The 16,923-nt window shown below is 39.0% G+C and overlaps 1 protein-coding gene across 7 annotated transcripts in view; it reads right to left on the bottom strand.

Moving 5' to 3' along the window:
• LOC309632836 (uncharacterized protein) overlaps positions 1-16,923 on the bottom strand; it is a 58,784-nt gene that overhangs the window by 36,907 nt on the left and 4,954 nt on the right. For 3 of the 7 annotated variants that reach the window (XR_014247082.1, XR_014247083.1, XR_014247084.1), the window contains exons 2-3: positions 7,570-7,652; positions 6,995-7,138 (exon numbers count right to left, since the gene is read on the bottom strand). Coding sequence is in view for 4 of the 7 variants with exons in the window: in XM_082400765.1 (XP_082256891.1) it covers positions 6,866-6,895; positions 6,995-7,138; positions 7,344-7,468; positions 7,570-7,630 (360 nt within the window). In the remaining 3 variants the exon portion in view is untranslated. Of the gene's footprint in view, positions 1-6,865; positions 6,896-6,994; positions 7,139-7,343; positions 7,469-7,569; positions 7,653-16,819; positions 16,864-16,923 lie in introns of all 7 variants that reach the window. The other 4 variants (XM_082400767.1, XM_082400768.1, XM_082400766.1 and 1 more) reach the window with 3 other exon arrangements.

Below are 16,923 nucleotides of genomic sequence, written 5' to 3'. Positions count from 1 at the left end.
TAAAAGTTTATCAATTTTGTTTATTTTTTCAAAACAACAGCTCTTGGTTTCACTGCTCTTTTCTATTTTTTAATCTCTATTTTATGTTTTCCTCTCTGATCTTTATTATTTCCTTCCTTCTGCTGACTTTGGCCTTTTCTTTAATTTTTTAATTCCTTTAGGTGGTAGGTTAGGTTGTTTATTTGAGATTTTTTTTGTTTCTTGAGGAAGGCCTGTATCTCGATAAACTTCCCTCTGTTTTGACCTATAACTATATATGTCTTGTTTTAAACTGGTAGTCATTTAAGTTCAAACACATTCTAAAAGACCTACATTTTTACACTCCTCCCCAACATTTAATTGTTTATTGTAGTTACAGTTGCTTTTACAATTCTTTGTCTTTCAATCTTCATACTGGTGTATTTAAGTGGTTTATCCTCAGTCATTACTGTATATTTACCTTTCCTAGTGGGATTTTACCTTTCCTATAGATTCTTCTTTTCCACTTAGAGAAGACTCTTCTACATTTCTTTTAGGATAGGTTTAGTATTGATGAACTCTTAGTTTTTGCTTGTCTGAGAAGTTCTTTATCTCTCCTTCTATTCTAAATGATAATCTTGCTGGTTAAAGTATCCCAGGTTGCAGATTTTTCACTTTCAGCACTTTGAATATATCACACCACTCCCTTCTGGCCGGCAAAGTTTCTGCAGAGAAATCAGCTGACAGCCTTATGGAGGTTTCCTTGAATATGACTCTTTGGGTTATTTTCTTGGTGCCTTAAGAATTCTCTATCTTTAACTTTTGCCATTTTAATTATGCCATGTCTTGGTGTTGGTCTGCTTGGGACCCTTTGAGATTCCTGTACCTGGATATCTGTTTCCTTCCTCAGGTTTGAGAAGTTTCCAGCCATAATTTCCTCAAATACATTTTTGATCCCCTTCTTTCTTTTCCTTCTGGGACCCCTAAAATGCGAATGCTGATATGCTTAATATTATCTCAGAGATCTCGTTTTCATTTTTTTTTAATTATTCTTTTTGCTATTTTGATTGGATGATTTCCATTATTCTATATTCCAGATCACTTATGTGTTCTTCTGTACCACTTAGCATGCAATTCATTCCTTCTAGTGTATTTTTTACTTCAGCTATTGAATTCTTCATTTCTGATTGGGTCTTTTTTATATTTTCTAGTTCCTTGTTAAAGTGTTCCCTGTATACATCAATTCTTTTCCCTAGGTCAGTTAACATTTATCACCAATGCTTTGAATTCTTTACCTGGTAAATTGTTTATTTCTATTTCATTATTTATTTTTTTCCAGGGGTTTTCTCTCACTCATTAAATTGAGAGTAATCCCTCTGCCTTTTCATTTTGATTAACTTTCTCTACCTCTATGAATTTAGGCAAAACAGTTACCTATTGTGGTCTTGAGAGAGTGTTCTTATGTGAGAGCATTCCTATACAGACTGCCTGTGCCCAATGCCTTTGGTGGGAAACCTGGATTTGATGTGGATGCAAGTTATGTCTTTCCTGGGTGTGCTGGATGTACCAAGCTGTCACCTTGGTAGGGGGTGAGGCTAGAGATTGAGGGGCTAAAGCTGGTACCAGGTATGAGGCGGGACTTCACCTCTGCTTAGTGGCTGTCACTGCCCTATTGTGGGTGGAGTCAGATTCCAAGTTGCTGGTACAGAAGCCCTGAGGGCCGGGCCCAAGCTGGCTTTGTTCCCTTTAAGTGTGTGTTTTTTCCCTCTCCTTGGACCAAGACGCTTGCCCCAGGGGGGTTAGTGCTAAAGCAAGTGGGATTTGTGTGGGCTCTTGGCTTGGGTTGGCCACAGACAGAGGTCCAATGCGCTGCATGTGCATGCACCTGTGGCTCTGCTCAGACGTAGCCTCAGGTGCAAATCTCCTTGTCCCTTACAGCCAATCACTGCCACCAGCCTCCACCACCACCGCCCTGTTGTGGAACTACTCTGCGGGGCAGGTGGGCTCCATGTAGACTTTCAGCACGTATAGGGCTGTGGTAGAGCCACCAGCGTCAGAGATCTGGACTGCTTCTGAGATGTTGCTTGAGTCAGTGCCAATAATGGCCTCCGCTACCTCACCCAGGCTCAGCTCTGGGACTGGGTCACCTCTGTGTCCCGTGGTCGAGTCTTTTCCCTGGTCATGGCTGCCCCAGATCCAGTGTTGCACTGTGACATGGACTCAGCAGAGCCAAAGTGCTTGCTTGAGTTGGCAAGCACGTGGCAAGGTGGTTGTGGGAAACTCTATAGACTCTAGAGCAGACCTCTCTGCACCCTACCCTGCAGGCAAGCCAGCGCACATGCACCCTTCATGAGCAGAATCCAAGCTTCCCACCACGCTTCTGTTAGTCCCAGCAGTCCTCCAACCAGCCAAGGGGGCTTGTCTCCCCCACACAGGATCCCAGGACTGGGGCACCAAATCTGTGACTTGAACTACTCACTCCCCAGGGCAGGGGTCTTCCTGTGTAATCTCCTTTTGCCTCTGAGTTCCCTTGCAGGGGCATAAGTTTTGACCCAATCATATTTCTTCCCTTTCTACCAGGTTACATGTGTATCTCTTACAACCTTGGTTTACAGGAGTCCGTCTGCCAGTTTCCAGTTAGTTTGCAGTGAAAGTTGTTTCACATTTAGATGTATTTTTGATGTGTTCGTGGGGGGAGTTGAGCTCCACATCCTCCTACTATCTTGATCCAAACTCAAGATTGATAGTTTAATTAACTTTATTATGCTGGTTGGAAAAGTCTTACAAAATACAAATGAATTATTAATTATTTAATTTAAAATTAATTATTAAAAAATTAAATTAATTATTTAATTGTATCCCAGTATTATAAATACGTGGCACTTAGGAGCCCATATGAGGGAAAATATTCCTGTGAGTCCACTAGAATCCAACTTCTATTTAATCTAGAAAGCATAAGGTGTTATGCTTATCAACAAGAACTACGTGAATGCATCTACTAAATATCAACACTTTATTGGGAAAGATAAAAAATGAATTATTTCAATGAGAAAACGGGAAAGGAGATTATTAGCCTGCTGCCATATTAACCACTCCATGCTGTAAGAGACAACCATATTCCTGATTGGAAATGAAAGTTCTCTATGTGATTTTCTTTTTGTATTATCCAGCTTTGGGGATTCAAAGTTTCTTGAATCTGTAGTTGAGGTTTTTCATGTTTTGGAAAACATCTGGCCATTATTCTCTTCAAATATTTCTTTTTCCTCATTCTTCTCTCTTTCTTAGATTCCAATTCTACGTTAGACCTTTTCACTGTGTCTCACATGTTTTTGATGCTCTCTTCTGTATCTTCTATACTTTTTTCTTTCTCTTGATTTGACTTCCAGTTTGCTAATTCTGTCTTTTGTTTAATCTGCTGGAAAATCTATCTAAATTGTTAATTTTAAATAATGCACTTGTTATTCCAAAATTTTCATTTGATTATTTTTAGAGTTTATAAATCTCTACTTTCTTGAACATATTAATCATAATTATGTAAAATTCATTGTCAGGTAAGTCAAATATCTGGGTTACCTGTAGCCTAATCTTGTTCTTTAGTCATGTTAGAATATCTAGTCATTTTTTACTGAAAGGTATTTTGTGTTACAAAATTCTAGAGGCTCTAGATGATGTTATCTTCCTCCCAGGATGATTCACCCTTCTTCCACTAGGCAAATAGAATGATGGATGATCATCTAAACCCAGTCAGGGGCTGTACTGAGATGATATTACAGTCCTAGTAAGGCTCAATTTACCTCTGATTCATCCCTGCCCTCCTGTGTTTTCAACAGAGGGCCTATTGTATTCTCCAGCCCCTGGTGAGTCCCAAACTCTAATCTTTGTATCATTTTACCTCTCCATAGTTCTTTCCTCTCTAGATTCTTAATCCCTCTAGTTCTCATTGCCTTAGCAGCTCTTTATTCCTTTAAACAGATACTTTTCTTCATTTTATCTAGTTGTTTATGGTGGAAGCACTGGTTTGCTACTAACCTCTCATCTCAGTGGAAGCAGAAGTCAATAAAGGAAATTCATTTACAGGCATAAACCCACAACTACAAACAGAATAGGACTTAAATGTCCTTCTTTTTCCTAGAAGTTACTAGGAGAGATGTTCCAATAAAATAAAGGAGAAAACAAAAGAAGAAAAAAACCCACAAAATCCAGAAAACAGGTGATCAAACTGAAGAGAGAGGTAAAGGAAATCTCAGAATGAAGATGAAAGATTCTAACTTCCCAGGTGTTTAACAGGCCTAGAGAGCAGTAATTTCAGATGGAGCATGTTAAAAGGATCCAGGACAGAATCCCCAAACTGAAATTAACAGTGTACCTAATGTGTTTGAACATTTTGAAAGGCAATTTAGACTACTATTATATGTCACAAACACAGAAAATGAAACAAAGTTTTTAAAAGATAATTATTAAGTGAAAAGAAAACAAAATGTTGTGCTAGAAAGGAAACCATTGTATGGCTCAGTTGTGAACAGCATTTAAAAAGTCATAATAATGAAATTCTTGAATAGTGAAATTTTCAGTTATGATAATGAAATCCTATTTAGAAGGATGGGAGAAAGGAAGTGAATTTGGTGGGGGAAGTAAAAAGAAGCAGCTAAATTCTTACCTTCCATAGAACCTAAAACCGGTTCTTTAAAGGTTATTTTAAGATTTGGAGATAGACGGGGCTTCCCTGGTGGTGCAGTGGTTGAGAATCTGCCTGCCAATGCAGGGAACACGGGTTCGAGCCCTGGTCTGGGAAGATCCTACATGCCGCGGAGCAACTAGGCCCGTGAGCCACAATTGCTGAGCCTGCGCGTCTGGAGCCTGTGCTCCGCAACAAGAGAGGCCGCGATAGTGAGAGGCCCGCGTACCGCGATGAAGAGTGGCCCCCGCTTGCCGCAACTGGAGAAAGCCCTCGCACAGATACGAAGACCCAACACAGCCAAAAATAAAAATAAATAAAATAAAGAATTATTAAAAAAAAAAAAAAGAGTAAAATATTAAAAAAAAAAAAAAAAGATTTGGAGATAGATATCAAAACATACTGTTAAGAGAGAATGAAGTTACTGCCTCTGGAAACCAGAATTAGGGGTAATTGTTTTCAAACTAGTGTGGGGGAGAATAATGACATTCTGAGATATGCAAAGACTCAGTTTACCTTTTAGACATATATTTTGGAAAAGTTATTTGACAGTGTACTCTAACAGTTAAGGCAGAAAACCAAGAGATAGGAAGACATGGATCTAATAAACAATAAATCCAACCCAGAAGACCAGTGAGAGGAAATCCTAGGATGACAGCTATCTTTCAGGCCTTTGGGGTACAAAGTAGTCCAATTTGCAATAGGCAGGCAAGAACATCTCCAGGCGAAAAACATGAACTCCATGGAACAGTATGTTTGAAAGGATGCAAAATCTTTTTATTATGGTGAAGTCACATTATCCTTCTGTCAATTAAAAAAAAAAATGGTAGGACTAGAAAGTCTAAGAAAAATAAAGACTGTACAAGAAAGTCATGGTTCCAATATGAAGCGATACTAAGACATGGCACGGTTTGAGGCAACTGGTGGAATATAAATGTACTTGATGATGTACCTACATCTAGAAACATTCTCCTTTGAGAATTCCAGTAATCATGATATTAGACTCATGAAAGGGAAATGTAATCCTAGCACATGACTTGGCACTGCAGTAACAATATTTATTTGGTGATAATAATTTAAATGCTGATTACTGGTTTGGAAACTTTAAAGTAAATCTATGGAGAGAAAATGAAAGTTTGTTTTGGTTATAGATGTTAACTACTGGAAATGTTAAAAAAAAAAAAAGACAATGGGGAGAAAAGATGGAGGAAAGGGTAGCGTTACCTATATAAAAGAGAGTAAAATAATGGACTGAAGTTGATGAAACAAAAAGTAGAATTACAGGTATAAAATTTATTGATACCAAATTAACTAATAGAAAAATTAATTATAATACAAATAACAAACACTGAAAAGATATAGGTAGGTGAGACAAAGGAGTAATTTGTGAGCTAGATGATAGATATTGTCTAGAGTTGAATGTGGAGAACATTTGCTGTATTTTGACTGCCCAGCATCTGATTCTCCCTCCTATGTCTGGTGAATACTTCTCTACATGCCTCCTGCCGTCAATGCTGAAAAGGTCAATACTTGCTTTCCCAGTTTCCTAGGCAGCTAGCACATGGACATGTGATCTAGGCAAAGTCAATACTGCCTAGGAGCTAGTGACACCAAGAAGCAGAGATGGTGAAGAATCCATTCTTCAGCGGCGGCATGTAGCGACCAGGACAATGCAAGTTGACGCATCCAGGTTCAGGAGTGGCAGTGTGCCCTTACCAGTGGTTTGACTTTGCCTGCAGTTCTAGCTGCCAAGTTTCACTTTGTTCCTATTCACATTCAGAGATTAGTTCTCTAGGCTTCTTGGCAATTATGAGTGAGTTATTCAATATCCTTTCAATAAATTCCTTTTCCATTTAAATCAGCCAGAGCCAGTTTTCTTTGCTTACAACGAAGAACTCTGATTAGTCCACTGATAAATCAAGAAATAGATGTGTGATAATATTACTTGAGAAAGAATCAGAAACACATATGTCAACAATGGTTAGCACATGCAATTCCTTTAACGTGTAATAAACCTTCCTGAATTCCACTTCCCTTGCTTTGTCTAGAAAATGGCTATTCATCTTCCAATTCTCAATTCAGATATCATTTCCTCTCCAAAGCCTTTCCTTGTCCCCTTAACATGTGCATACCAAGTCATAGCACTCATCTGCACTGTAATGGACTATTAGTTTGTCTTTACTGTCCAGTACCTTAAAAGTTCCTTGGCTGAAGGGACCATGCCATGCTTACCATTATGCCTGGCACACAGTGGGTATTAGTCTGTTGAATAAACAGAAGTTATGAAGGAGTTTTAATGAATTTTTTTCTAGATCATCTAACTTATAAATGAAAACCCTGTTAACAGGGTGATAAACATACCTTTGACACATGAATCCGTCTGGCTTCCTGAAGATGATGTAAGAGAAGGAAACACATAGTCATCTGAAGAATGAGATGTTGATGATCTATGTCGGGATCGGTGGTGGTTTTGCTTTTGCTTTCTTTCCTTGTGTTTGTGTTTACCTTCGAATGATATAAAATGTAACACAATCATTCTCTCAAATATTAGCAACAAATGAGTGAGAAACAAAATAATTTACAAAATGCACTTTTTAAAAAAATTAATTAATTTATTTTTGGCTGTGTTGGGTCTTCATTTCTGTGCGAGGGCTTTCTCCAGTTGCGGCGAGCGGGGGCCACTCTTCATCGCGGTGTGCGAGCCTCTCACCGTCGCGGCCTCTCCCGTTGCGGAGCACAGGCTCCAGACGCGCAGGCTCAGTAGTTGTGGCTCACGGGCTTGGTTGCTCCACGGCATGTGGGATCTTCCCAGACCAGGGCTCGAGCCCGTGTCCCCTGCATTGGCAGGCAGATTCTTAACCACTGTGCCACCAGGGAAGCCCCCTAAAATGCACTTAAAATTACACAAAAGGTCTTAAAGCAAGTAAAATTCCTACCTCCACTTCTGCCGGTCCTGGCATCTTCAGAACTTCTGCGTTCTGTGGACTTCTTATCCATGTATAAAACCTGCCTGCCATGTCTGTAAAACAAAAATGTTGACAAATTACTGGAGAATTTAAAAAGCAAAGTGATGTTTTTTTGGACAAAAGAAATAGAAATTATGTTTCATATTCTGACTGGAGAGAAGGTAAGGTATTAGTTATCCACAAAATGGTTTTATATTTGTATTAAATAGTAAACTTTTATTGAGTTTACTATTTTTGTAACTAATACTCAACTAATTTGAGTATCTGTCATCACAACAAAAATCAAATATGTATTTCCATAACCTTGGTAAAAATCTCATGCAGATTCTACCAGAATAAACACCCTGTTTTAGTTGAACTTTGCTTTATAGTCTGAAAGAACAAGAATTTCGTATTAATGTGGTAGTACTATTGGATCACATTGTGTCAAACTGGTTTTTGTCATTGATAAAGGCTATAAACTGAACTGTACCCTCCAAAATTCATTTATTGAGGCTCTAACCCCCAATGTGACTATATTTAGAGACAGTGTTCTGAAGTCATATTAAAGTGATATTTAAACAATAAAAATTAATAAATTCACAATAGGAAAAATAAAAGAGTATCCAAGAAGGAAACGTGATTCAATAAACATCTGAAAACAAGAAAGCAGATGCAAGCGTGTCAACGTGAGAAACTAAGAGTAGCGTAGTCTGGGCTACTTGAGAAAGACATTACAGTAGGAGTGGTCTGCCTGGCAGAACCTGGAGCAGGCGCTGTGAGGGAGACTATGGAGGACGGGAATAAGAAGCAGTGTTGAAAACAGGAGGATTACTGAAGATCTGTTTGTACCATGATACAACCCAGTGATTATTCTCAAGCAGAAGTTCAAAGGACTGTTTAAAGAAAATGAATGAAACATGGGGAGCTCCAGGGCAGCAAATACAAGTTTTGATGCCTCAGAGTAATGCTTTCCTGAGTCTCGTTTTTGTTTGTGTTCCAAGCAAAAGAGCTAGCTTCCTGCCAGCCCACCTTCCTTAATAATATTAAACATTACATAAGTGTTTGATATACCCTAGGCATTGTTCTAAGCACTTTACATGCATTACATTTTAATACTTATAACAAAACAATAAAGAACATATCATGCCATTTTTTTTCACATTAGACAGAGTGTTTAAATACTTGCCCAAGATTACATAGCTAGTAAGTGGCAAAGTCTTAAAAGTAAAGCCTGGGGCTTCCCTGGTGGCACACTGGTTAAGAATCTGCCTGCCAATGCAGGGGACACAGGTTCAATCCCTGGTCCGGGAAGATCCCACATGCCGCCGAACAACTAAGCCCATGCACACAACTACTGAGCCTGTGCTCTAGAGCCCATGAGCCACAACTACTGAACCTGTGTGCCACAACTACCGAAGCCCGCACCTAGAGAAATCACCACAAAGAGAAGCCACCTCAATGAGAAGTCTGCTCACTGCAACGAAGGATAGCCCCTGCTCGCTGCAACCAGAGAAAGCCCGCACACAGCAACGAAGACCCAACGCAGACTAAAGCAAATAAGTAAATAGATAAATAAATTTATCTATTTATTTAAAAAAAGTGAAGCCTGAAGTTAACAATCTTCATCCATGTATAAAAAGTTTTGTCATTCTTCTTATTCCCTCATTCTTCAGTGTGAATGCACAACCAAAGAGCACCAGATATTTGAAGAAAATCTACAGCATAATAAAACCTATGATAAACATAGAAACAATCAAGATAAAAAAGAGAACTTTAAAAATTATGATCTGTTCTTTCAGAGAAGTTTAGGAGATACTGAACTCATAAGACAAAAACAGGATGCTGAGAAAGAAGCACTTTCAGAAAATAAGAACATTCTTCTTAGTTAAAAATATTATTCAGAAATAAAAAAACTTAAAAGAGGGTATTAAAGATAAAATCAGTTTAGAAAAAAAGTAAGAATCACAGAGAATAAAATCCAAGAGGCCAAATATATAAACAATAAGAATTTCAGAAAGAAAGAAGAGAAAATGGAGGAGAGGAAATAAAAAATTTAAAAATTTCTCAGAGCTAAACAGGAAAAGAACTCTTCAAATTGAAAGACCCCCTAACTGCTAAAGAAGATCAAAGGAAAAAACTCAGGGACTTCCCTGGTGGTCCAGTGGGTAGACTCCACATTCCTAATGCAGGGGGCCCGGGTTCCATCCCTAGTCAGGGAACTAGATCCTGCATGCATGCTGCAACTGAGAAGTCTGCATGCTGCAACTAAAGATACTTCATGCCACAATGAAGATCCCATGTGGCTGCAACTAAGACACGGTGCAGCCAAAATAAATAAATAAATAAATATTTTTTTAAAAAACCACCAAACAAAAAAACTCTATACTTAGACACATCACATAAAATTTTCAAGAGACATTCCCAAATGCTTCCAAAGGGAAAATGGTCACAAGGAAAGATTCAGTATAGCAATAATCTTTTCACCAACATCGAACGCTAGGACATATTGGAAAAAGATCTTTGCAGTTCTGGGGAAAAATTATTTTAAACCTAGAATTCTATATTCAGTTATCAAGAAATAGGCAGGTAAAATCATATCATGCAAATATTTGGAAAGTTTTTCTCACATGTATACTTTCTGAGAAGTTACCTGAGTATGTGCTCCAGCAAAATAAGAGTGAAAACAAAGAAAGCAGAAGGTGAGGAATACAAAGGTATGGAAAATCCCAGAAGTTCGAAGGAAAAAGTAAAATGAAAAAACTGAATTCAAAGGACTAAAAAGCAATTGGTCCAATTTGGAACAAAACGTTAATGGGTTCTAATAAAAATGTTGTCAAGAATTAGTTAATGCTAGCAACATTTTCTAGAAACATGATCCTGGACCTTAAGAGGAATATAATCCAAGCACATTACTAGGACTTTCAGTGAACAATATTTATAAAGTTACAGTAATATAAATGTATTTTAAATTGGTTTCAACTTATAAATTCAACTTCTATAAGACAATATGGACGTTTTAATCATAGTTATAGAATATAAAGTAATTTATCTAATTGCAATGCTAGAAATGTAAAGTTACAGCTGACAGACATGAAAAGGGAAGGGAGAGAAAAGGTAGAGGGAAAGGTAGAAGTGCTAATATCCTACAAAGTCAAGAGATACTGATAAAACTTGTTGGAACAAGAAATATGTGATTAAATATACTGCTTAAGATTATAAGGGTAAAAAACACAGTAAATAAAAACCATCTTAAAACTATCAAATCCAGGGAGAAGGTGGCCAGCAGAAGTGAAGGGTGATACAGGTCCTCATCTATCATAGCAGAAAGTCAGAGGATAACATCTAAATTTGATTAATTGAGAAAGGAAAATATAAGCATATTATTTAGAGGTATAATTGTAATCACCAAAGAAATTAAACATAGAAAAGATTTAAAGCATTTGTTTCTGGGGAGCTGGATCTAGAATGCGAAGAAAGCAAGTGGGATGGAGACTGTTTTTTGTTTTTTGGTTTTTAATTATAAATCCTTCCACTCCTTGATCTTTTAATCATGTGTATTATGCTGCTGAATGTTTCAGAATTAAAAAAATATATATATATATATATATATTAAAGAGTGAATGGTAAGCAAGGAAATAGAGACAATAAACAACTATATTTTCTGAAAGCAGAAAAATGGTATAGTGTTTTGAGGAATTATTGAGGTCAAGGGTAGGATTTTAAAAGGTGATTCTAGGGGCTTCCCTGGTGGCGCAGTGGTTGAGAGTCTGCCTGCCAATGCAGGGGACGCGGGTTCGGGCCCTGGTCTGGGAAGATCCCACATGCCGCGGAGCAACTGGGCCCGTGAGCCACAGCTACTGAGCCTGCGCGTCTGGAGCCTGTGCTCCGCAACAAGAGTGGCCGCGATGGTGAGAGGCCCGCGCACCGCGATGAAGAGTGGCCCCCGCACCGCGATGAAGAGTGGCCCCCGCTTGCCACAACTAGAGAAAGCCCTCGCACAGAAACGAAGACCCAACAAAGCCATACATACATACATAAATAAAAAGAATGTAAGCAGACAAGAATAGCATTAAAAAAATTAAAAAAAAAAAAAAAGGGTGATTCTAAACTATGTTTTTTTTTAACTTAAAATTTTCTTTTAAATTTACATACAGAAAAAATTTGTGTATGTGTGTGTGTACATAGTACTATGAGTTTTAGTAGATGCATAGATTATTTAACAACCATTATACAGAACAATTACAATATCCCAAAATACCTTTGCAGTCAGACCCTCTCCTTACCCTTAACCCCTGGCAATCACGATGTGTTCTCTGTCCCTTTAGTTTTGCCTTTCATATTAATATAATCGTATAGTATGTAACCAGTTGAGATTGGCTTCCTTTGCTTAAGATAACACTTCGGTGATTCATCCAAGTTATTGCATATACAAATCATTTGTTCCTATTTATTTCTGAATACTATTCCACCGTATGACTGGACCACAGTGAGGTTCCATTTACCCACTGAAGGGCATTTAGTTCATGTAGTTTCTCTTGTTAAATTTGTTAATATGGTGGATTACACTGATTTTCAAATGTTGAGCCAGCTTTGATTTGTAACATTTTGGAGAATTACAAATAATGATACTATAAATATTTGGGTACAGATTTTTGTGTTCACACAAGTGTCCATTTCTCTAGGATAAACATTTAGAAGTGGAATTGCTGGGTTATATGGTAAATGTATGCTTAACTTTATAAGAAACTGCACAACTGTTCTCCAGAGTGGCTGTACAGTAATGTATGAAGGTTCCCATTTCTCCACATCTTTGCTAGAACTTGGTTTTTTTTTTTTTAATCAATTCTAATAGGTCTGTAATGTTTCTTGTCATTTTAATTTGCATTCCCCTAATGATTAATAATATTGAACATTTTTTCATGTGCTTTTTTGTCATCTGTATATCTTCTTTAGTGAAGTGTCTGTTCAACTTTTCCACGTTTTTTATTGAGTTGTCTTGCTTTCTTGTCAGGTTTTGAAAATTCTTTATATATTCTGGATACAAATCCTTTGTTAAGTATGTGGTGTGCAAATATTTTTTCCCAGTATGACTTGTCTTTCATTCTCTTTGTAGTGTCCTTCATATAGCCATAGATTTTAATTTTTTTATTAATCTTTATTGGAGTACAGTTGCTTTACAATGTTGTGTTAGCTTCTGCTGTACAGCAAAGTGAATCAGCTATATGTATACACATATCCCCTCTTTTTTCGATTTCCTTCCCATTTAGGTCACCACAGAACGCTGAGTAGATTTCCCTGTGCTATACAGTAGGTTCTCATTAGTTATCTATTTTATACATAGTAGTGTATATATGTCAATCCCAATCTCCCAATTCATCCCACTCCCCTTTCCCCCCTTGGTATCCATATGTTTGTTCTCTACATCTGTGTCTCTATTCCTGCTTTGCAAATATGTTCCAGATTTTAATTTTTATAAAGTCCAATTTATCAATATTTTTCCTTTATAGACAGTGCTTTTGGTGTTGTATCTAAGAACTCTTTGCCTAATCCAAGGTCACAAAGATTTTCTCCTAGTGTTTTCTCAAGAGTTTTACTCTTACTTTCAGGTCTATGATCCATTTGGGGTTAATTTTATATATGGTGTGAGATGTAGATCAAGGTTCACTTTTCACGTATGTATATCCAATTTTTCCAGCACCATGTATTGAAAGGGCTGTCCTTTCTCTGTTGAATTGCATTTGCACCTCTGTCAAAAATCAATTGGTCATGGGCACACCAAAATTACAACTATTTACAGATTTACTAATGAGAAAAACCAGAAGACTAGCAGAAAAGGTCTTCTACAACTAAAGATATAAAGAAGGAACCACAATGAGATGGGCAGGAGGGTCAGAGACACAGTATAGTCAAGACTCATACCTGCAGGTGGGTGACTCACAAATGGGAGGATAATTACAATACAGAAGTTCTCCCCAAGGAGTAAGTGGTCTAAGCCCCACATCAGGCTCCCCAGACCAGGCGTCCTGCACCAGGAAGATGAGCTCCCAGAAAGTTTGGCTTTGAAGGCCAGCAGGGCTTCCTTTCAAGAGAGCTGGAGGACTGTGGGAAACAGAGATTCCACTCTTAACGGGCGCACACAAAATCTCACTCACTCTGATACCCGGGGCAGAAGCAGTAATTTGAAAGGAGCCTGGGTCAGACCCACCTTCTGATCTTGGAGAGCCTCCCAGAGAGGCAGGAGGCAACTGGAGCTCATCCTGGGGACACAGACACTGGCAGCAGCCCTTTTTGAGAGTTCATCCTACCATGTGGACACTGGTGCTGGCAAGCATCATTTTGGAATCCTCCCTCTAGCCTACTGGTGCCAGGACCTAGTCCTGCCCACCAACCTTTCTGCACCAGTATGGGGATGCCTCAGGCCAAGCAACTAGCTGGGTGAAGACGCAAACACAGTGACTAGGAACTAGCCACAGGACCCTGGTCCTGGCCCTGCCCATCAGTAGGCTGAAATACCAACTCTGGAATCCCCAGGGCCCTGCAGCCAGAGACCCCAGAATACAGCTCCATCCATGTGTGGGCTGGGATGAGACCCAGCCTCATCCATGAGTGTGTGGGCACCAGCCCCAAGATCCTCTGGGTCCCAGCCCTACCCACCAGTGGGCAGACAACAGCCCTGAACCATCACAGCCCTGCAGCCTGTGGTACCAGGATGCAGCCCATCCACTAGCAAGCCAGCACCAGTTCCAGGACCCTCTAGGCCCTGGATCTAGCCATCAGCAGACCAATACCAGCTCTGGGACAACTTGGGCCCCTTAGACAGCTGCTCTGGGATCCAGCCCCTTCTCTCAGCAGGCTGACACCTGCTCTGGGACCCATAGGGCCCTGTAGCCAGAGACCTGGGAACCTGGTTCTACCAACCAGTGAGCTGGCATTAGCCCTGGGGTCCCCTGGGCCCCAGCCCTGCCCACCAACAGACTAATACCAGCTTTGGGACACCCCAGACCCTACAGCCAGACCTGTCAGGAACTGGTCCCTCCCACCAGCAGGCCAACACTAGATCCAGCACTCCCAGCCCTGCAAACACCCAAACCAGAAACCGGCCCCACCAGCCAATGGCCAGCAGCCTCCACACAAGGCAGGGCCTGGCAACCAACAGAACCAGGGGCCAGCCACATCTACCATACCACCCACAGTAGTCAGCCCACCATAACTGAAGGACCCATGCAGCCCAAATAGGGGGCACCCCTAGAGCATATAGCTCTGGTAACCAGAGGGGAGTGTGCTGCTGGGATGCATGGGAAGTCTCCTACAAAAGGCTAATTCTCCAAAGTCAGGAAACTTAATCAACCCACCAGATACACAGAAATAAAAACAGTAAATCAGGCAAAATGAGGTGACACAGGAATATGTTAAAAATGAAGGAACAAGATAAAACCCCGGAAGAACTAAGTGAAGATAGGCAATCTACCCAATAGAGAGTTCAAGGTAATGATCATAAAGATGTTCAAAGAACTCGGGAGAAGATTGGATGAGCAGAATGAGAAGCTAGATGCTTTTAACAAAGAGTTAGAAAATATAAAGAATAACCAAACAGAGATAAAGAATACAATAATTGAAATGAAAAATACACTAAGAGGGAATCAACAGTAGATTAGATGATACAGAGGAACGGATCAGCCAGCAGAAGACAGAGCAGTGGAAATCACTGCAGCTGAATAGAAAACAGAAAAAAAAAAGAAGTGAGGACAGTTTAAGGAACCTCTGGGACAACATCAAGAGTACTAACATTTGCATAATAAGTATCCCAGAAGATGAGAGAAAGGGGCAGAGAACATATCTGAAGACATAATAGCTGAAAACTCCCCTAATTAGAGAAAAGAAACAGACATCCAGGTCCAGGAAGCACAGAGAGTCTCAAAGAGGATCAACCCAAAGAGGACCACACTAAGACACGTTGTAATTAAAATGACAAAAACTAAATACAAAGAGAGAATAAAAGCAGCATGGGAAAAGTAACAAGTTATACACAAGTAAATTCCCATAAGGATACCAGTTGACTTTTCAGCAGAAACTCTGCAGGCCAGAAGGGAGTGGCACAATACACTTAAAGTGATGGAAAGGAAAAGCCTACAACCAAGAATACTCTGACCAGTAAGCTTTCATTCACATTTGATGGAGAGATCAAAAGCTTTACAGACATGCAAAAACTAAAAGAGTTCAGCACCACCAAACCAGGTTTACAAGAAATGTTAAAGGGACTTCTCTTAAGTGAAAAAGAAAAGGCCTAGAAACATGACAATTACAAAAGGAAAAATCTCATTAGTAAAGGTAGTAAATCAGCCATGTATAAAGCTAATAGGAAGGTTAAAAGACAAAGTAGTAAAATCATTTGCAGTAAGTAGTTAAGGGATACACAAAACAAAAAGATGTAAAATATGATGTCAAAAACAGTACACATGGGTGGGGGGAGTAAAAATGCAGGGTTGTTAAAATTCATTTGAACTTAGGAGGTCAGCCATCTAAAACAATCATAGATGATAGATAGACAGACAGGTAGATAGGGTAGACAGAGATAGATTGCTATGTAAATTGTGGGGAATATAATCAATAACTATGTAATATTTCTGTATGGTGACATATTATAACTAGACTTATTGTGGTGATCATTTTAAAATGTACAGAAATACCAAATCACTATGTTGTGTAATAGGAACTAATGTAGTGTTATAGGTCAATTATTCTTCAAAACCAAATAAACTCTTAGAAAAAGAGATCTGATTTCTGGTTACCAGAGGTGGGAATGGGGGGAGGGGGAATTTGATAAAGGTGGTCAGAAGGTACAAACTTCCAATTATAAGATAAATAAGTACTAGGGTGTAATATACAACATGATAAATATAATTAACACCACTGTATGTTATACATGAAAGTCGTTACCAGAATAAATCCTAAACCCTCATCACAGAAAAAAACTTTTTTCTATATTTTAAAATTTTGTGTCAGTGTGAAATGATGGATGTTCACTAAACTTATTGTGATAATCATTTCATGATGTATGTAAGCCAAATCATTATTCTGTATACCTTAAATTTACACAGTGCTGTATATCAATTATATCTCAGTACAACTGGAAGAAAAAAAGAGAGAGACCCCATAGATCTCCCTAGCCCCTTCCACCAGTAAGGAACACAGTGAGAAGTCAGTTGTCAGTCATGTGCAAACAGGAAGAGGGTCTTACCATAATCCATCCATGATGGCACCCTGCTCTCAGACTTCTAGCCCCTAGACTGTCAGAAATAAATGTTTATTATTTAAGAAAAATATCAATTGGTCATATTTGTG

The sequence above is a fragment of the Balaenoptera borealis genome (genome assembly GCF_965194805.1).
Source record: "Balaenoptera borealis genome assembly, chromosome: 1".
Classification (NCBI taxonomy): domain Eukaryota; kingdom Metazoa; phylum Chordata; class Mammalia; order Artiodactyla; family Balaenopteridae; genus Balaenoptera; species Balaenoptera borealis.
The sequence above is the reverse complement of the archived record's forward strand: the minus strand, read 5'-3'. Positions and strand labels throughout refer to the sequence as shown.